We start from the raw sequence: 14335 nt of genomic DNA, 5'->3' as shown, positions 1-14335 counted from the left end.
AGTCCATGGGGTCACAAAGAGTCAGACACGACTGAGTGACTTCACTTCACTTCTCCAGGCTACAGGGTTATAGTTCTTCTGGTCTCTACCCTTGGTGGGTGAGGTTGGTCCAGTGGTTTGTTTAGGCTTCATGCTGGGAGGGACTTGTGCCTACGTTCTGGTTGGAGGAGGTGAGTTTTTTCCCTCTGGTGGGCAGGGCTATGTGAGGCAGTATGTTTAGGGGTGTCTGTGGGAAGTCTGTCTGCAGATGATTAGGTGTGTGTGTATCTTGCTTGGTGTTTGGGTGAAGCATCCTATACTGAGTGCTGCAGGCATTTGGGTGATGCTGTGTCTTGGATACAGCTGGAGCCTTTGTAGAAGTTATCACAAATTAATACTCCCTGGGGTCAGGAGTTTTCTGGCAATTTAGTGCCCTGAACTCAGCACTCCCACCCAGAGGCTCAGGCCCTATCACTGGCTGGGGAACTGAGACCCCACAAACTGTTTGTTATGGCATTAAAGCTGATTAAAACAAACATAGTAAAAAAAAAAAAAATTTTTTTTTTCATTTCTAGAAACAAATGACAATGAAAACATAATGACTCAAAACCTATGGGATGCAACAAAAGCAGTTCTAAGAGGGAAATTTATAGCAATACAATCCTATCTCAAGACACAAGAAAAACCATCAAATATACAACCTAAATTTACCCTAAAACAACAGGAAAAAGAACCAAAAAATCCACAAAGCTAGTATGAGGACAGAAATCATAAAGATCAGAACAGAAATAAACAGAAAAGAAATGGAGAAAAAAGTAAAATTGATAAAAGTAAAATCTGGTTGTTTAAGATAAATAAAGTTACAGATCATTAGCCAAACTCATCAAGAAAAAAAGGGAGAAGACTCAAATCAACAAAATTAGAAATGAAAAAGGAGAGGTTACAACAGACAATGTAGAAATACAAAGAATCCTAACAGACCATTATGAGCAACTATATGCCAATAAAAAGACAACCTGGAAGAAATGGACAGATTCTTAGAAAACTTCAACCTTCCAAGACTGGACCAGGAAGAAATAGAAATTATGAACAAGTCAATCATAAGCACTGAAATTGAAACTGTGATAAAAAATCTCCAAAAAAACAAAAGCCTTGGAGCAGATAGCTTCAAGGTGAATTCTATCAAGTTTAGAGACAAGCTAATGCCTATCCTTCTCAAACTCTTCCAAAAAATGAAGGGGAAGGAACACTTTCAAACTTATTCTATGAGGTCACCATCACCCTGATACCAAAAGCAGATAAAGACATCACAAAAAAAGAAAATTACAAGTCAATATCACTGATGAACATAGAAAAATCCTCAATAAAATTCTAGCAAACAGAATCCAAAAACACATTAAAAGAACTGTACACCATGATCAAGTTGGGTTTGTCCAAGAGATGCAAGAATTCTTCAATATCTGCAAATCAATCAATGTAATATACCATATTAACATATTTAAATATAAAAGTCATATGATAATCACAATAGATGCAGAAAAAGCTTTTGGCAAAATTCAGCACCCATGTATGATAAAAATTCTTCAGAATGGGCATAGATAAATACAATATAATAAAGGCCATATTTAATAAACTCACAACAAACATTATTCTCAATGGTGAAAAACTGAAAGTATTTCCTCTAAGATCAGGAAAAAGACAAAATTGCCCACTCTCATCACTATAATTCAACATAGTTTTGGAAGTCCTAGTCATGGCAATCAGAGAAGTAAAAGAAATAAAAGGAATCCAGGCTGGAGAAGAAGAAGTAAAACTTTCCCCGTTTGCAGATAACATGATACTACATAAAGAAAACCCTAAGGATACTGTCAGAAAATTATTAGAGCTAATCAGTGAATTGCCATGGATAGAACCTTCACATTAATGTTGAATAAAAATAGCAAGAAGTAATATTCTTTTCTTGTTCCTAGTCTTATGAGGAAAGGATCCCCTGGAAAAGAGAACTGCTATCCACTCCAATATCCTTGCTTGGAGAATTCCATGGACAAATGGGCATGGTGGACTACAGTCCATGGAATAGCAAGGAGTTGGACATGACTGGGCAACTAAACAGACAAACTGACAATCAGTGAATTTAGTAAAGTCACTGGATACAAAATCAATACACAGAAATCACTTGCATTCCTATACATTAACAATGAAAAATCAGAAAGAAAATTAAGGAATCAATCCCATACACCACTGCAACAAAAAGAAAAAAAAAATCTATGAATAAAATTACCTAGGGAGACAAAAGGGCTGTATACAGAAAACTAAAAGACACTGATTAAAGAAATCAAAGCTGACATAAACAGATGGAGAGATATATCATGTTCTTGGACTGGAAGAAACAATATTGTGAAAATGACCATACTACTCAGAGCAATCTATATATTCTAAGCAATCCCTATTAAATTACCAATGGCATTTTTCACAGAACTAGAACCAAAAAAAAAATTCACAATTTTTATGAAAACACAAAAGACCCCGAATATGCAAACAATCTTGAGAAAAAAGAACAGAGTTGGAAAAATCAACCTTCCTGATTTCACACTATACTACAAAGCTATAGTCAACAAGACAGTATGGTACTGGCACAAAAACAGAAATACAGACAAATGGAACAAGATAGAAAGGCCAGAGATAAACCCGTGCACCTACGGGTACCTCATCTTTGACAGAGGAGGCAAGAATATACAATGGAGAAAAGACAGTCTCTTCAATAAGTGGTGCTGGGAAAACGTGACAGCTGTGTGTAAAAGAATGAAATTTGAACACTTTCTAATACCATACACAAAGATAAAATCAAAAAGGATTAAAAACCTAAATGGAAGACCAGAGACCATCAAAATCTTAGAGGAAAACATATGCAGGACACTGTTTGACATAAATCACAGCAAGATCCTGTGACCCACAATCTAGGGTACAGATAAAATAATAAAAACAAAATAAAAAGGTGGGACCTAGTTAAACTTAAAAGCTTTTGCACAGCAAAGGAAACTATCAGTTCAGTTCAGTCGCTCAGTCATGCCCGACTCTTTATGACCCCATGGACTGCAGCATGCCAGGCTTCCCTGTCCATTACCATCTCCTGGAGCCTACTCAAATTCATGTCCATCGAGTCGGTGATGCCATCCAACCATCTCATCCTCTGTCGCCCCCTTCTCCTCCCACCTTCAATCTTTCCCAGCATCAGGGTTTTTTCCAGTGAGTCAATTCTTCACATCAGATGGCCAAAGTATTGAAGTCTCAGCTCCAGCATCAGTCCTTTCAATGAATATTTAGGACTGATTTCCTTTAGGATAGACTGGTTGGATCTCTTTGCAGTCCAAGGGATTCTCAAGAATCCTCTGCAGCACCACAGTTCAAAAACATCAATTCTTCGACACTCAGCCTTCTTCATGGTTCAACTCTCACAAGCATACATGACTACTGGAAAAACCATAGCTTTGACTAGTTGGACCTTTGTCGGCCAAGTAATACCTCTGCTTTTTAATATGCTGTCTAGGTTGGTCATAGCTTTTCTTCTCAGGAGCAAGCTTCTTTTACTTTCACGGCTGCAGTCACCATCTGCAGTGATTTTGGAGCCCAAGAAAAGAAAGTCTGTCACTGTTTCCATTATTTCCTCATCTATTTATCATGAAGTGATGGGACTGGATGCTATGATCTTTGTTTTTTGAATGCTGAGTGTTAAGCCAACTTTTTCATTCTCCTCTTTGACTTTCATCAAGAGGCTCTTTAGTTCCTCTTCCCTTTCAGCCATAAGGGTGGTATCATCTGCATCTCTGAGATTATTGATATTTCTCATTGCAATCTTGATTCCATCTTGTGCCTCATCCAACCCGGCACTTTGTATGATGTACTCTGCATATAAGTTAAATAAGCAAAGCGAGTGAAGCTGTCTGACTCTGCGACCCCATGGAATATAGTCCATGGAATTCTCCAGTCCAGAATACTGGAGTGGGCAGCCTTTTCCTTCTCCAGGGGATCTTCCCAACCCAGGGATCAAACTCAGGTCTGTCGCACTGCAGGTGGATTCTTTATCAGCTGAGCCACAGGGAAGCCCAAGAATACTGGAGTGGGTAGCCTATCCCTTCTCCAGCAGATCTTCTTGACTCAGGAATCGAGCCAGGGTCTTCTGGATTGCAGGTGGATTCTTTACCAACTGAGCTATCAGGGAAGTCCAAAGATGAAAGTCACTCAGTTGTGTCCAACTCTTCGTGACCCATTAGACTGTACAGTCCATGGAATTTGGAATTCTAAGCAAAAGGTGACAATATACAGCCTTGACATACTCCTTTCCCGATTTGGAACCAGTCTGTTGTTCCATGTCCAGATCTATCTGCTGCTTCTTAACCTGCAAACAGATTTCTCAGGAGGCAGGTAAGGTGGTCTGGTATTCCCATCACCTTCTTCAAACAACACAAGGGACAACTCTATACATGGACACCACCAGATGGTCAATACCAAAATCAGATTGATTCTATTATTTGCAGCAGAAGATGGATAAGCTCTATACAGTCAGAAAATATAAGACCAGGAGCTGACTGTGGCTCAGATTATGAACTCCTTATTGCAAAATTCAGACTTTAAATTGAAGAAAGTAGGGAAAACCACTAGACCATTCAGGAACGACCTAAATCAAATCCCTTATGATTATACCGTGGAAGTAACAAATAGATTCAAGGGATTACATGTGATAGATAGAATGCCTAAAGAACTATGGACGGAGGTTTGTAACATTGCACAGGAGGTGGTGATCAAAACTATCCCCAAGAAGTAGAAATGCAAAAAGGCAAATGGTTGTTTGAGGAGGCCTTACAAATACCTGAGAAGAGGAGAGAAGTGAAAAGTAAAGGAAAAAAGGAAAGATATATCCATCTGAATGCAGTTCCAAAGAATAGCAAGGAGAGATAAGAAAGCCTTCCTAGGTGATCACTGCAAAGAACAGAGGAAAACAATAGAATGGGAAAGACTAGAGACCTCTTCAAGAAAATCAGATATACCAAGGGAACATTTCATGCAAAGATGGGCACAACAAAAGACAAAAATGCTATGGACCTAACAGAAGCAGAAGATATTAAAAAGTGGCAAGAATACACAGAACTATTAAAAAAAAAAAACAACTTCATGACCCAGATAACCACGATGGTTTGATCACTCACCTAGAGCCAGACATGCTGGAGTGAAGTGGACCTAAGGAAATATCACTACGAACAAAGCTAGGGGAGGTGATGGAATTCCAGCTAAGCTAATTCAAATCCTAAAAGATGATGCTGTGAAAAGTGCTGCACTGAATAGGCCAGCAAATTTGGAAAACTCAGCAGTGGCCACAGGACTGGAAAAGATCAGTTTTCATTCCCATCCCAAAGAATGGCAATGCCAAATAATGTTCGAACTACCACACAATTGTACTCATCTCACACACTAGCAAAGCAATGCTCAAAATTCTCCAATCTAGGCTTCAACAGTACTTGAACCAAGAACTTCCAGATGTGCAAGTTGAATTTAGAAAAGGCAGAGGAACCAGAGATCAAATTGCCAACATCTGTTGGATTATAGAAAACTCAAGAGAATTTCAGAAAAGCATCTACTTCTGCTTCATTTACTATGCCAAAGCCTTTGCCTGTGTGTATCACAGTAAACTGTGGAAAATTCTTAAAGGAAACTATAAACAAGGTGCAAAGACAACCCTCAGAATGGTGGAAAACAATAGCAAATGAATTAACTGACAAAGGATTCATTTACAAAATACACAAGCAGCTCATGCAACTCAATACCAGAAATATAAACAGCCCAATCAAAAAGTGGGCCAAAGACCTAAATAGACATTTCTCCAAAGAATACATACAGATGACTAATAAACACATGAAAAGATGCTCAACACCACTCATTATTAGAGAAATGCAAATCTAAACTACAGTGAGATGTAACCTCACACCAGTCAGAATGGCCATCATCAAAAAGTCTACAAACAATAAATGCTGGGAGGGAGTGGAGAAAATCTTCTTGTTGGTGGGAACATAAATTGATACAGCCACTATGAAGAACAGTATGGAGAATCCTTAAAAATCTAGGAATTAAACTATCATATGGCCCAACAATCCCACTACTGGGCACATACCCTGAGAAAACCATAATGGAAGAAGACACATGTACCCCAATGTTCACTGTAGCAGTATTTACAATAGCTAGGACATGAAAGCAACCTAGATGTCCATTGACAGATGAGTGGATGGAGAAGTTTTGGTAAATATGTACAATGGAATATTACTCAGCTATAGAAAGGAACACATTTGAGTCAGTTCTAATGAATTGGATAAATCTTGAGCTTATGATTCAGAATGAAATAAGTCAGAAAGAGAAAAATAACATATATTAATGCATATACCTGGACTCTAGAAAGATGGTACTGATGAACCTATTTGCAGGGCAGCAATGGAGATGCATACATACAGAACAGACTTGTGGACACAGGAGGCAAAGGAGAGTGTGGGATGAATTGAAAGAGTACCATGGAAACATATATATTACCATATGAAAAATAGATAGCCAGACAGAATTTTCTATATGATACAATGAGCTCAAACTGGTGCTCTTTGACAACTTAGAGTGGCGGGATGGATTGGGAGGTGGGAGGGAGGTTCAAGAGGGAGTGGACATATTTATACCTATGGCTGCTTCATATTGTTGTATGGCAAAAACACACACATTATTGTAAAGCAACTATCCTGCAATTAAAAGTAGATAAATTAAAAAAAAAAGTGTGTCTGCTCAGCCAGGCTGTGGAGAGACGTGGCTGGTCATGCCTGGACCACAGAGAGGCCTGGGGGTCTGGGAGGAGGAGAGCAAAGGACTAGCACGGCCTTCAAAGCTCTCCTGCCTCCACGACCCTGCACTTCCGGCACCCTCTTCTCACCTAGGAGGCCTCAGCATCAGGATGGTGGCAGGCAAACAGATCTTGGAGGATGAAGCAACTCAACAGAGGAAAGGCCACACCCTACAAAGGCAAGTCTGAAATATGCCCAGTAGGGACCACAGTGAGGTGGCAGCTGCTTCTGTTAAGAGAAGAAGCCTGCTTTCCCAGATCCTCCTGCCTCAAGGGTTGTCTTCAGTTCTCCTTGTGTGTGTCTTCCCCCAAGCTGGAGGAGCGTGGGACCCTTAGGTATCTTCCCTTCCCTTCCATAGGAGCCTAACAGGGTGGGAGGGTCTACCTGGCATGATTGTCTGCTCAGTCAAGCTCCTGGCCCACGTGAAGCCGCTTATGTGGCCTCACCCCTGCAGGAGTCAGGCCTGCCTTAGAATGGGGGTCAGGGAAGTCCCCTCATCTGTGAAGTAGGAACCCCGCAATGTGCACAAACGGCATGTCGGTGTCTCGGGCTTCAGTTTACTAAAAGCTCAGACGTGCAGCGGACACTGTCACACCACCCTTCCTTGGTAGAGCACCCTCTCGGTAGACCCCCACTACATGCGCTTGTTGTGGACATGCCTGTGTGTCCCCTGTGGAAGCCTGAAGGGCCCGAGGCTCCCTCGCCCCCACGCAGGTCAGGATAGAGAGAGGCAGTCACGTGATCGCAGGCAGGCCTCAGAAGCAGTGACACAGTGGCTGAGGGGGCAGAGGGGGCCATTCCCCACAGCCCGGTCACCGACCTCTGCCCAGGCCTTGCCCTGCGGGGCCCCCTCAGATGCTAGCTGTGTTCCAAGCTGGTCCTCTAGCCTCAGGGTCAGTCCCACTTCTGATAGACGCCCTTTTTGCTTATTTCCACAGTCAGGAATCCTGTCTGGGGAGCTGAGCTAATGCAGACTGGGCAGTGTAGAGGGAGGTATTATTCATGGAACCCCGAACTCCACTCAGTAACTCAGAGATTCTCCAAATGAATCATTCAAATTTAACATCAAAGTTTAAACCATTTTTAAATTAAACTGTTTAAAAAAACAGGGATTTAAACATTTATAACAGTAGGTTACCTTTGGGAGGCAGACCTCTGGAGGACTTGAAGCAAGCATGAGGGAACCTTCTGGGGACTGAGAGCAATCCATACCTTATTATGAGTAGAGCTCTGAGAGCATAGGGGTGTGACTACACAACAACGCGGGCGTGCTTAATGCCACTGAACTATCCACTAAAAAATGGTTAGGATGGTAAACTTTACATTATATATATGTTTCACCACAATTTTAAAACATAGATTAAAACTGAACTCGAAACACTCCTTTAAAATTATTTCAATAAATAAGAGATAAACTAGGGAACAAGTATAGCATCAGTGTTTTAAATCCATCAAGATTTGTACTCTTTACTACCTGTAAGCTATATCCTAAATAAAACCAACAAAGCAGACAAAAACACTACTACACACAAAATATAATGTTGATAAACCCCAAGCTTCCCCAGTTTCTCAAGGTACAAGACTTATTTCATTTTCTAAAGGACCCAGGACAGCCCCTCCTGCTACAGCTGGATTCTGAGATTTGAGGCAACTGCTCAAAATCTCCTGGCATTGGCAACCACATATCTATGTGATTCAGATTATTTTTCCATTCTGTGGGATGCTGGCATGACAAAATCACAGGGATAGATTACAGATAAGTAGTGGCCAGGATTAGGGAAAGACAGGGAAGGAAAGGGTGATTCAGGGCCAGCCTGAGGGAACTGCTTGCAAGGGACGAACCAGTTTTGCTCTTGATTGTTGAGGTGGATGGATGAATTTACACGTGATAAAATGTCATAGAACAACAAGTAAAAAAAACCCAAAAACGAATGAATGCAAAAATCAGTGAAACCTGAATAAGATCTGTAGTCTAGTTCACTGCATCGTGGCAATCAGTTCCCTGGTTTGGGAAATCCACTATTGTTATGTAACATGTCACTATAAGAAGCCAAATGATTGATAAGAGACTTTTCTGTATTATTTTGACAACTTAAAGAACTTCTATAATTATTTCAAAATACGAAGGTAAAAAAAATACAGAAGTAAACTGAATGAGACTGCTGTAAGACTTCCATAAGCCCAGTGTTCAAATTATTATTTTCATCAAATGTACCCATTATTCTTACTGGCTAATTTGATACAAGTAAATTGTGACTTATTAGGATACATGTGTACTAATAAACACCATGTGGGTTTTGTGACTGTTTTTAAAGAAACTGACAGTATGTGGTTAGGTGTCAAATGAGTAACATTACGGATTACACTGTGTCCTCCCCAAAACCATAACTTGAAGCCACAACCCGCAGCGTGGAGATATTTGGGGACAGGGATTTTGAAGAGGCAATTAAGTTTAAATAAGGTCATCAGAGTGGGGCTCTGATTGAATATAAGTGGTATCCTTATAAAAAGAGGAGGTTGGGGCACATGCATACACAGAAAGAAGACACATGAGGACACAAACAGAAGACAGCTATCTGCCAGCCAAGCAGAGAGGCTCCAGGAGAGATCGACCCTGAGGATGTTCTGATTCTGAACTTCCAGCCTCCAGAACTGAGACAATAACTGTCTGTATTTAAGCCTCCCCGTTTGTGATATTTTACTATAACTGCCCTAGCAGATGAATATAGGTTGCACGAGGATGTGGTTTAAATGAGGGAAGGATGCATGAGAGAGCCAGCTGCTATGCAGATATGAAAGTGATATATTAAAAAAAAATTAAAGCTGGCTCTAAATGACATGAAAGAAAACCATTTCATCAGATGCACACCACTCAAAAATATTGGTGTCCATTCATTTGCATTCAATTTTATTCCTTCATTCAATTAGCAGTGGTGAACCAGCCTCTCTAGCCCTGCTAAAGGACACAACACATGGGTTAAAGCTGTCAGAGCTGACTTGTGAACACTGGGAAGGAGTAGACAGTCCTCCAGATAGCATATGCTTTGGCAGTCCTGCCAGTGGACTGCCAGAGGTGGACATACCACAGTCCTCTACAGTCCCAATCAGACTCGGACGGGCATCAGCTAACCCTCTGTTGAAGCCTACTTCAGGTTGCATTTCTCTAGTAATTCCATTACGAAGACAGCTCCCAAACAAAAAAGCATGGGTTGGTTAGTTGGTTTTTAACACTTAGTTCTCAGACTTTAGAGAATTGATAGTACAAAAATTCATTTTTAAATTCTAAAATGTGACATAAATGCTAGCTACCATTCTACAAGATTTGGAAAGACCTTATAAGAGACCTTGTCCAAAGTGACCATTTTATGGATTATGGAGATTTACTAAGGGCTTCCCTTGTGGCTCAGCCGGTAAAGAATCCACCTGCAATGCAAGAGACCTGGGTTCAATCCCTGGGTTGGGAAGATCCCCTGGAAATGGAAATGGCAACCCACTCCAGTATTCTTGCCTGAAAAATCCCAGGGAGAGAGGAACCTGGCAGTCTACATTTCATGGCATCACAGAGTCGGACACGACTGAGTGACTTCACGTCACTGAAGGTCACACAGCTTGTATGTGGCAGAGCCAGAGCAAAGACTCAGGATTACCTGCTGCCAGGACTCGATGGGAAGCACAGGTTTGTAACATCTGAATTCCACAATAATATACATATATTCAATTCTACACCATTTTCCTTCACTTTTCTTATAATTCAGTTCCAAACTGTGCTTCTGATGGTGCAATATTTCAACCTCCTAGTGAATAGAAGTTTGTGCTACAGCTGACAAAACTGGCAACCCTCTTGGTTCTTCCCCTTAACCAAGTACTCTATTTCTGCACTCAAAGACTGGTTCCAATTCGAAATCTATGAGAGGTCTAGAGCAAGCCAGATATAACTGGGGACAGGAGAGAAAGAAAACAGCAAGTGAAGGGGAAAGTGGGGAAGGTGGTACAGGCTGAAGGGTGAGGGAGAGGGAAACCGTGTTTTCCTGCGTTACATGTCAGCATCGCTAGTGTTCAACCAGAAAGCAATGCACCTGGTGCCAAGGCTGGGGGAACACACCAGTCCCACAACCCTGCAGTCACACCTCACCTCTTAGGACACTTGGTGAGCCTTCTGTCTCATGACAATCATGTAATTCAGTGAGGTCCCCCTCCTCACTGGTGATAAGAGGCTCAGCCAAATGCAACCCAACTAGTCACCTTGGGGCAACCTGGGGGCTCCTCCCCTGGGCTGCACTTCTCATATCTTCCTTATTAACACTTTGTCTAGATGACTTCTGCCATAAGAAATTGCAAAACTTTTTAGGAAAGAAGAAAAGTAAAATAAAATCAATGAGTAACCAAACATCAAAGTAAATAAATCAAATTTACCAAAAAAAGAGGTAACAAAAAAGGCAGAGCTTCTCTAAGGATGGCACTTTTAGACCTGAAGGGTTATCACGCCTCCACATTATCAGAAAGTATCGAGTTATTATTTTAACTCTAAACTTACCAACGGTGTCACAAGGTTCATCTTTGTGTACGCAGAAATCTGTCCTAAAAAAATTTTTAAAAAGACAAAGTCAGGTGTGTGCAGTATCTCCAAGAACGGGAGAAGAAAACATGTCAATTAATTTTGATTATTCTTCTTGCCAATAACAAAGTTATTACTTTATTTGTCATGGATTATAATGAAAAATAATAACTAGCAGTGTTTTTGTTTGCTAAGATTAACCACATTTCCAACTGGTAGAACCAGTAACCCCACATAAGACCCTCTTTTCATAGCTAAACTATTTCACACATAACACTTAGGTGCTGGAAAGACTCCATCCCATGCTGAAAGTTGCAGAAGAAGATGCTTACCAAGTCATCTATCAGAGGCAATTATTTGTCAATATCATCACACTATAGTGACTTCCTAATTTACTCTACTTGGGCAGGAACTAGTTTTAGATGCTTGAATGACCATATATCACTTACATGAGAACACAACAAAAAAGTCATTTCTAAAAGTTATATTTTGGGACTTCTCTGGTGGTTCAGATGGTCAAGAATATGCCTGCAATGCAGGAGACCCAGGTTCGATCCCTGGTTGGGAAGATCCCCCAGAGAAGGGAATGGCAACCCACTCCAGTATCCTTGCCTGGAGAATCCCACGGACAGAGGAGCCTGGAGGGCTACAGTCCATGGGGTCACAATGAGTTGGACACGACTGAGCTGCTAACACACTGGGGGTGCAGTGGCTAAGACTCCACACTCCCAATGCAGGGGGCTGGGGTTCAGTTCCTGGTCAGGGAATGAAGATCCCACATGCTGTGTGGCACAAACTTAAAAAAAGTTATATTCTTTAAAGCTCCCTAGGATCTCCCGTGTGTGGCTGTGGCAAATGAAACGGCAAAGATGCTCGAAATCTGGTGTAGTTCTGGTTCTGTAGGTACAAGGGGCTCCTTTTGGGCCCTTCTTTCTGCCCATAAATGCCCACAGGTGGGAGCTAACCAGAGCACTGGCTGAGGAGGTATCTTGTCCAAGACGCAGCGAGAACAGCGGGGCCTGGCCCCACGGTCATCCTATCATGGGGACCCGTGAGAGCTGGGAGAAATCACCCCCTCATCTGCAGCTTGCTAAATGCTCCAGTGAAGCTTCAGGCTGAAACATGTTCTAAGGCACCTCTTCTCGTTCGACTTCAAAAAAATTCTCTGGGAAGAAAATCAGGGCCAGCCTGACGATAACACAAGTGGCAGTCCTGCATGGGCTGTACACCGCCTCCCTTCTCTGACAGTCCACCCCACTTCAGCATTCAACGTTCTCAATTTCTCCCATCTTCCATCAAAAAACCTATTCTCAGGGAAGGGATCTCCCACTCACACTGGGGACGATGACGAGAAGGCAATGGAATACCATCAGCTTTCCTTTTCCCTCCACTCCAACCCACAGCACATTCTGTCCTATTTGTCTCCATAAAGTAACCTGGGCTTCCCAGGTGGTACAGTGGTGACGAATCCGCCTGTTAATGCAGGAGATTCAAGAGACACAGCTTCAATCCCTGATTCAGGAAGATCCCCTGGAGGAGGAAATGGCAACCCGCTCCAGTATCCTTGCCTGGAAAATCCCATGGACAGAGGAGTCTGGAGGGCTACAGTCCATGGGGTCACAAAGAGTCAGACTTGACTGAATGACTGAGCACAGAATGGAACAATGTGACCCATGCCTACCACCTCTCAGCAATGTGTGGCTGTCCACATGAACGGAGCGAAACCTGCGTGCTCCCAGCACCAGCTCTGCTTCAGGCTGGCTTGAACGCTGTCACAGATCCACCCTAACCACTAGACCACAGAGTCCAGATCTGTAGGCGTGAAGATTCCACGTGGGGTTCTGAGGTACAGAACACCCTGGTCGAGGCCACCGCCTCAGGCCTGCCAGGCACCCCAGACACCGTGCAAGCTCAGAGGAAGGGGCAGCAGGTGGGTGTGGCAGCTTGGAGGGGAGGCCCTGAAGCTGGGCACAGACAGTGGGGGGAACTGGGCCAGGGCCCTCGGCAACCCACCTGAGTGCTGCTGACTGCACTTCTAACTTTTCACAATAAACATATATTTTGGTAATCAATTTTAAAACAGTTTTAACAAAGGATAAAAGGAAGCCTTGAAGACCCCCATGCTTTTCACAACCCCCTCCAAAACCAAGGAAGCCTCCATGGAAATGGAGATGGAATAACCATAGGGAAACAAAGACTCGTGCCTTGATTTTTTCTGTCAAAGATGACTTTCAGAAGACTAATTACAGGCAATAGAGGAAGGCAAGGAAGATGCATGGGCAGAGAGGAAACCAAATAAAATTAGGGACATAAATATATACACTGGCCTTGTATTTAACTAATCCCAACTCAACTTTCTTGACCTGACACTCCCCAGTGGAATGTTCTGAGCGTGTCACTCACACGTACCCCTCTCCACCCTGCTCCCCCTCCGCCCCCGCCCCAGACTGGCCTGAGACCTTGCTCCAGGGTCTCCCAGAGCAAGCAACTGTGAGCATCATCCCATTGCCTCTCTTGGGCAAGGGAGAAAGGCTGTGTGGCCATTAGTCTCATAGAAGAGAACTAAATAGGCTGACAGGGCTGCTGAGGGAACTGGCCACACCGCCTCCTCTCTGGCTCTCTGGCCAGCTTGGGGGGAGACACTTAAAGGGCACAGTGTGTCCTCATCCCCCGGCTTCCCTGGAGGGAAACAGGTGGTCCCAAGTGATGGACCCTGCAGCAGCCCCTGCTGCTTCTCCCGAAGAGGTGGGTTCACAGGGGGCCAAGTTCAGTTAGAGGCCTGCTTTGAAAGGGTCACCAAAATCTGCATCTTCTCTGCCCTTCCAGTTCAAGGTCCTTTCTCAGAAAAGGAAAGTAAAGCCATCCGCCTGCAGGGGAGGCTTCATCTCTAGGTTCTCTGCCTCCTACATGCCAGACCCACAAGTAGGGGCTG

The 14335-nt window shown here is 42.8% G+C and overlaps 1 protein-coding gene across 2 annotated transcripts in view; it reads right to left on the bottom strand.

The window, feature by feature from the left end:
* ADAMTS17 (ADAM metallopeptidase with thrombospondin type 1 motif 17) overlaps positions 1-14335 on the bottom strand; it is a 388819-nt gene that overhangs the window by 280244 nt on the left and 94240 nt on the right. For both annotated transcript variants that reach the window (XM_065906211.1, XM_065906212.1), the window contains exon 7: positions 11383-11426. In XM_065906211.1, the coding sequence (XP_065762283.1) occupies positions 11383-11426 (44 nt within the window). The remainder of the gene's footprint in view (positions 1-11382; positions 11427-14335) is intronic.

The sequence above is a fragment of the Muntiacus reevesi genome, chromosome 15, assembly GCF_963930625.1.
Source record: "Muntiacus reevesi chromosome 15, mMunRee1.1, whole genome shotgun sequence".
NCBI classification, from domain to species: domain Eukaryota; kingdom Metazoa; phylum Chordata; class Mammalia; order Artiodactyla; family Cervidae; genus Muntiacus; species Muntiacus reevesi.
Note: the sequence above shows the minus strand (reverse complement) of the source record. Positions and strands in the feature narration are given on the sequence as shown.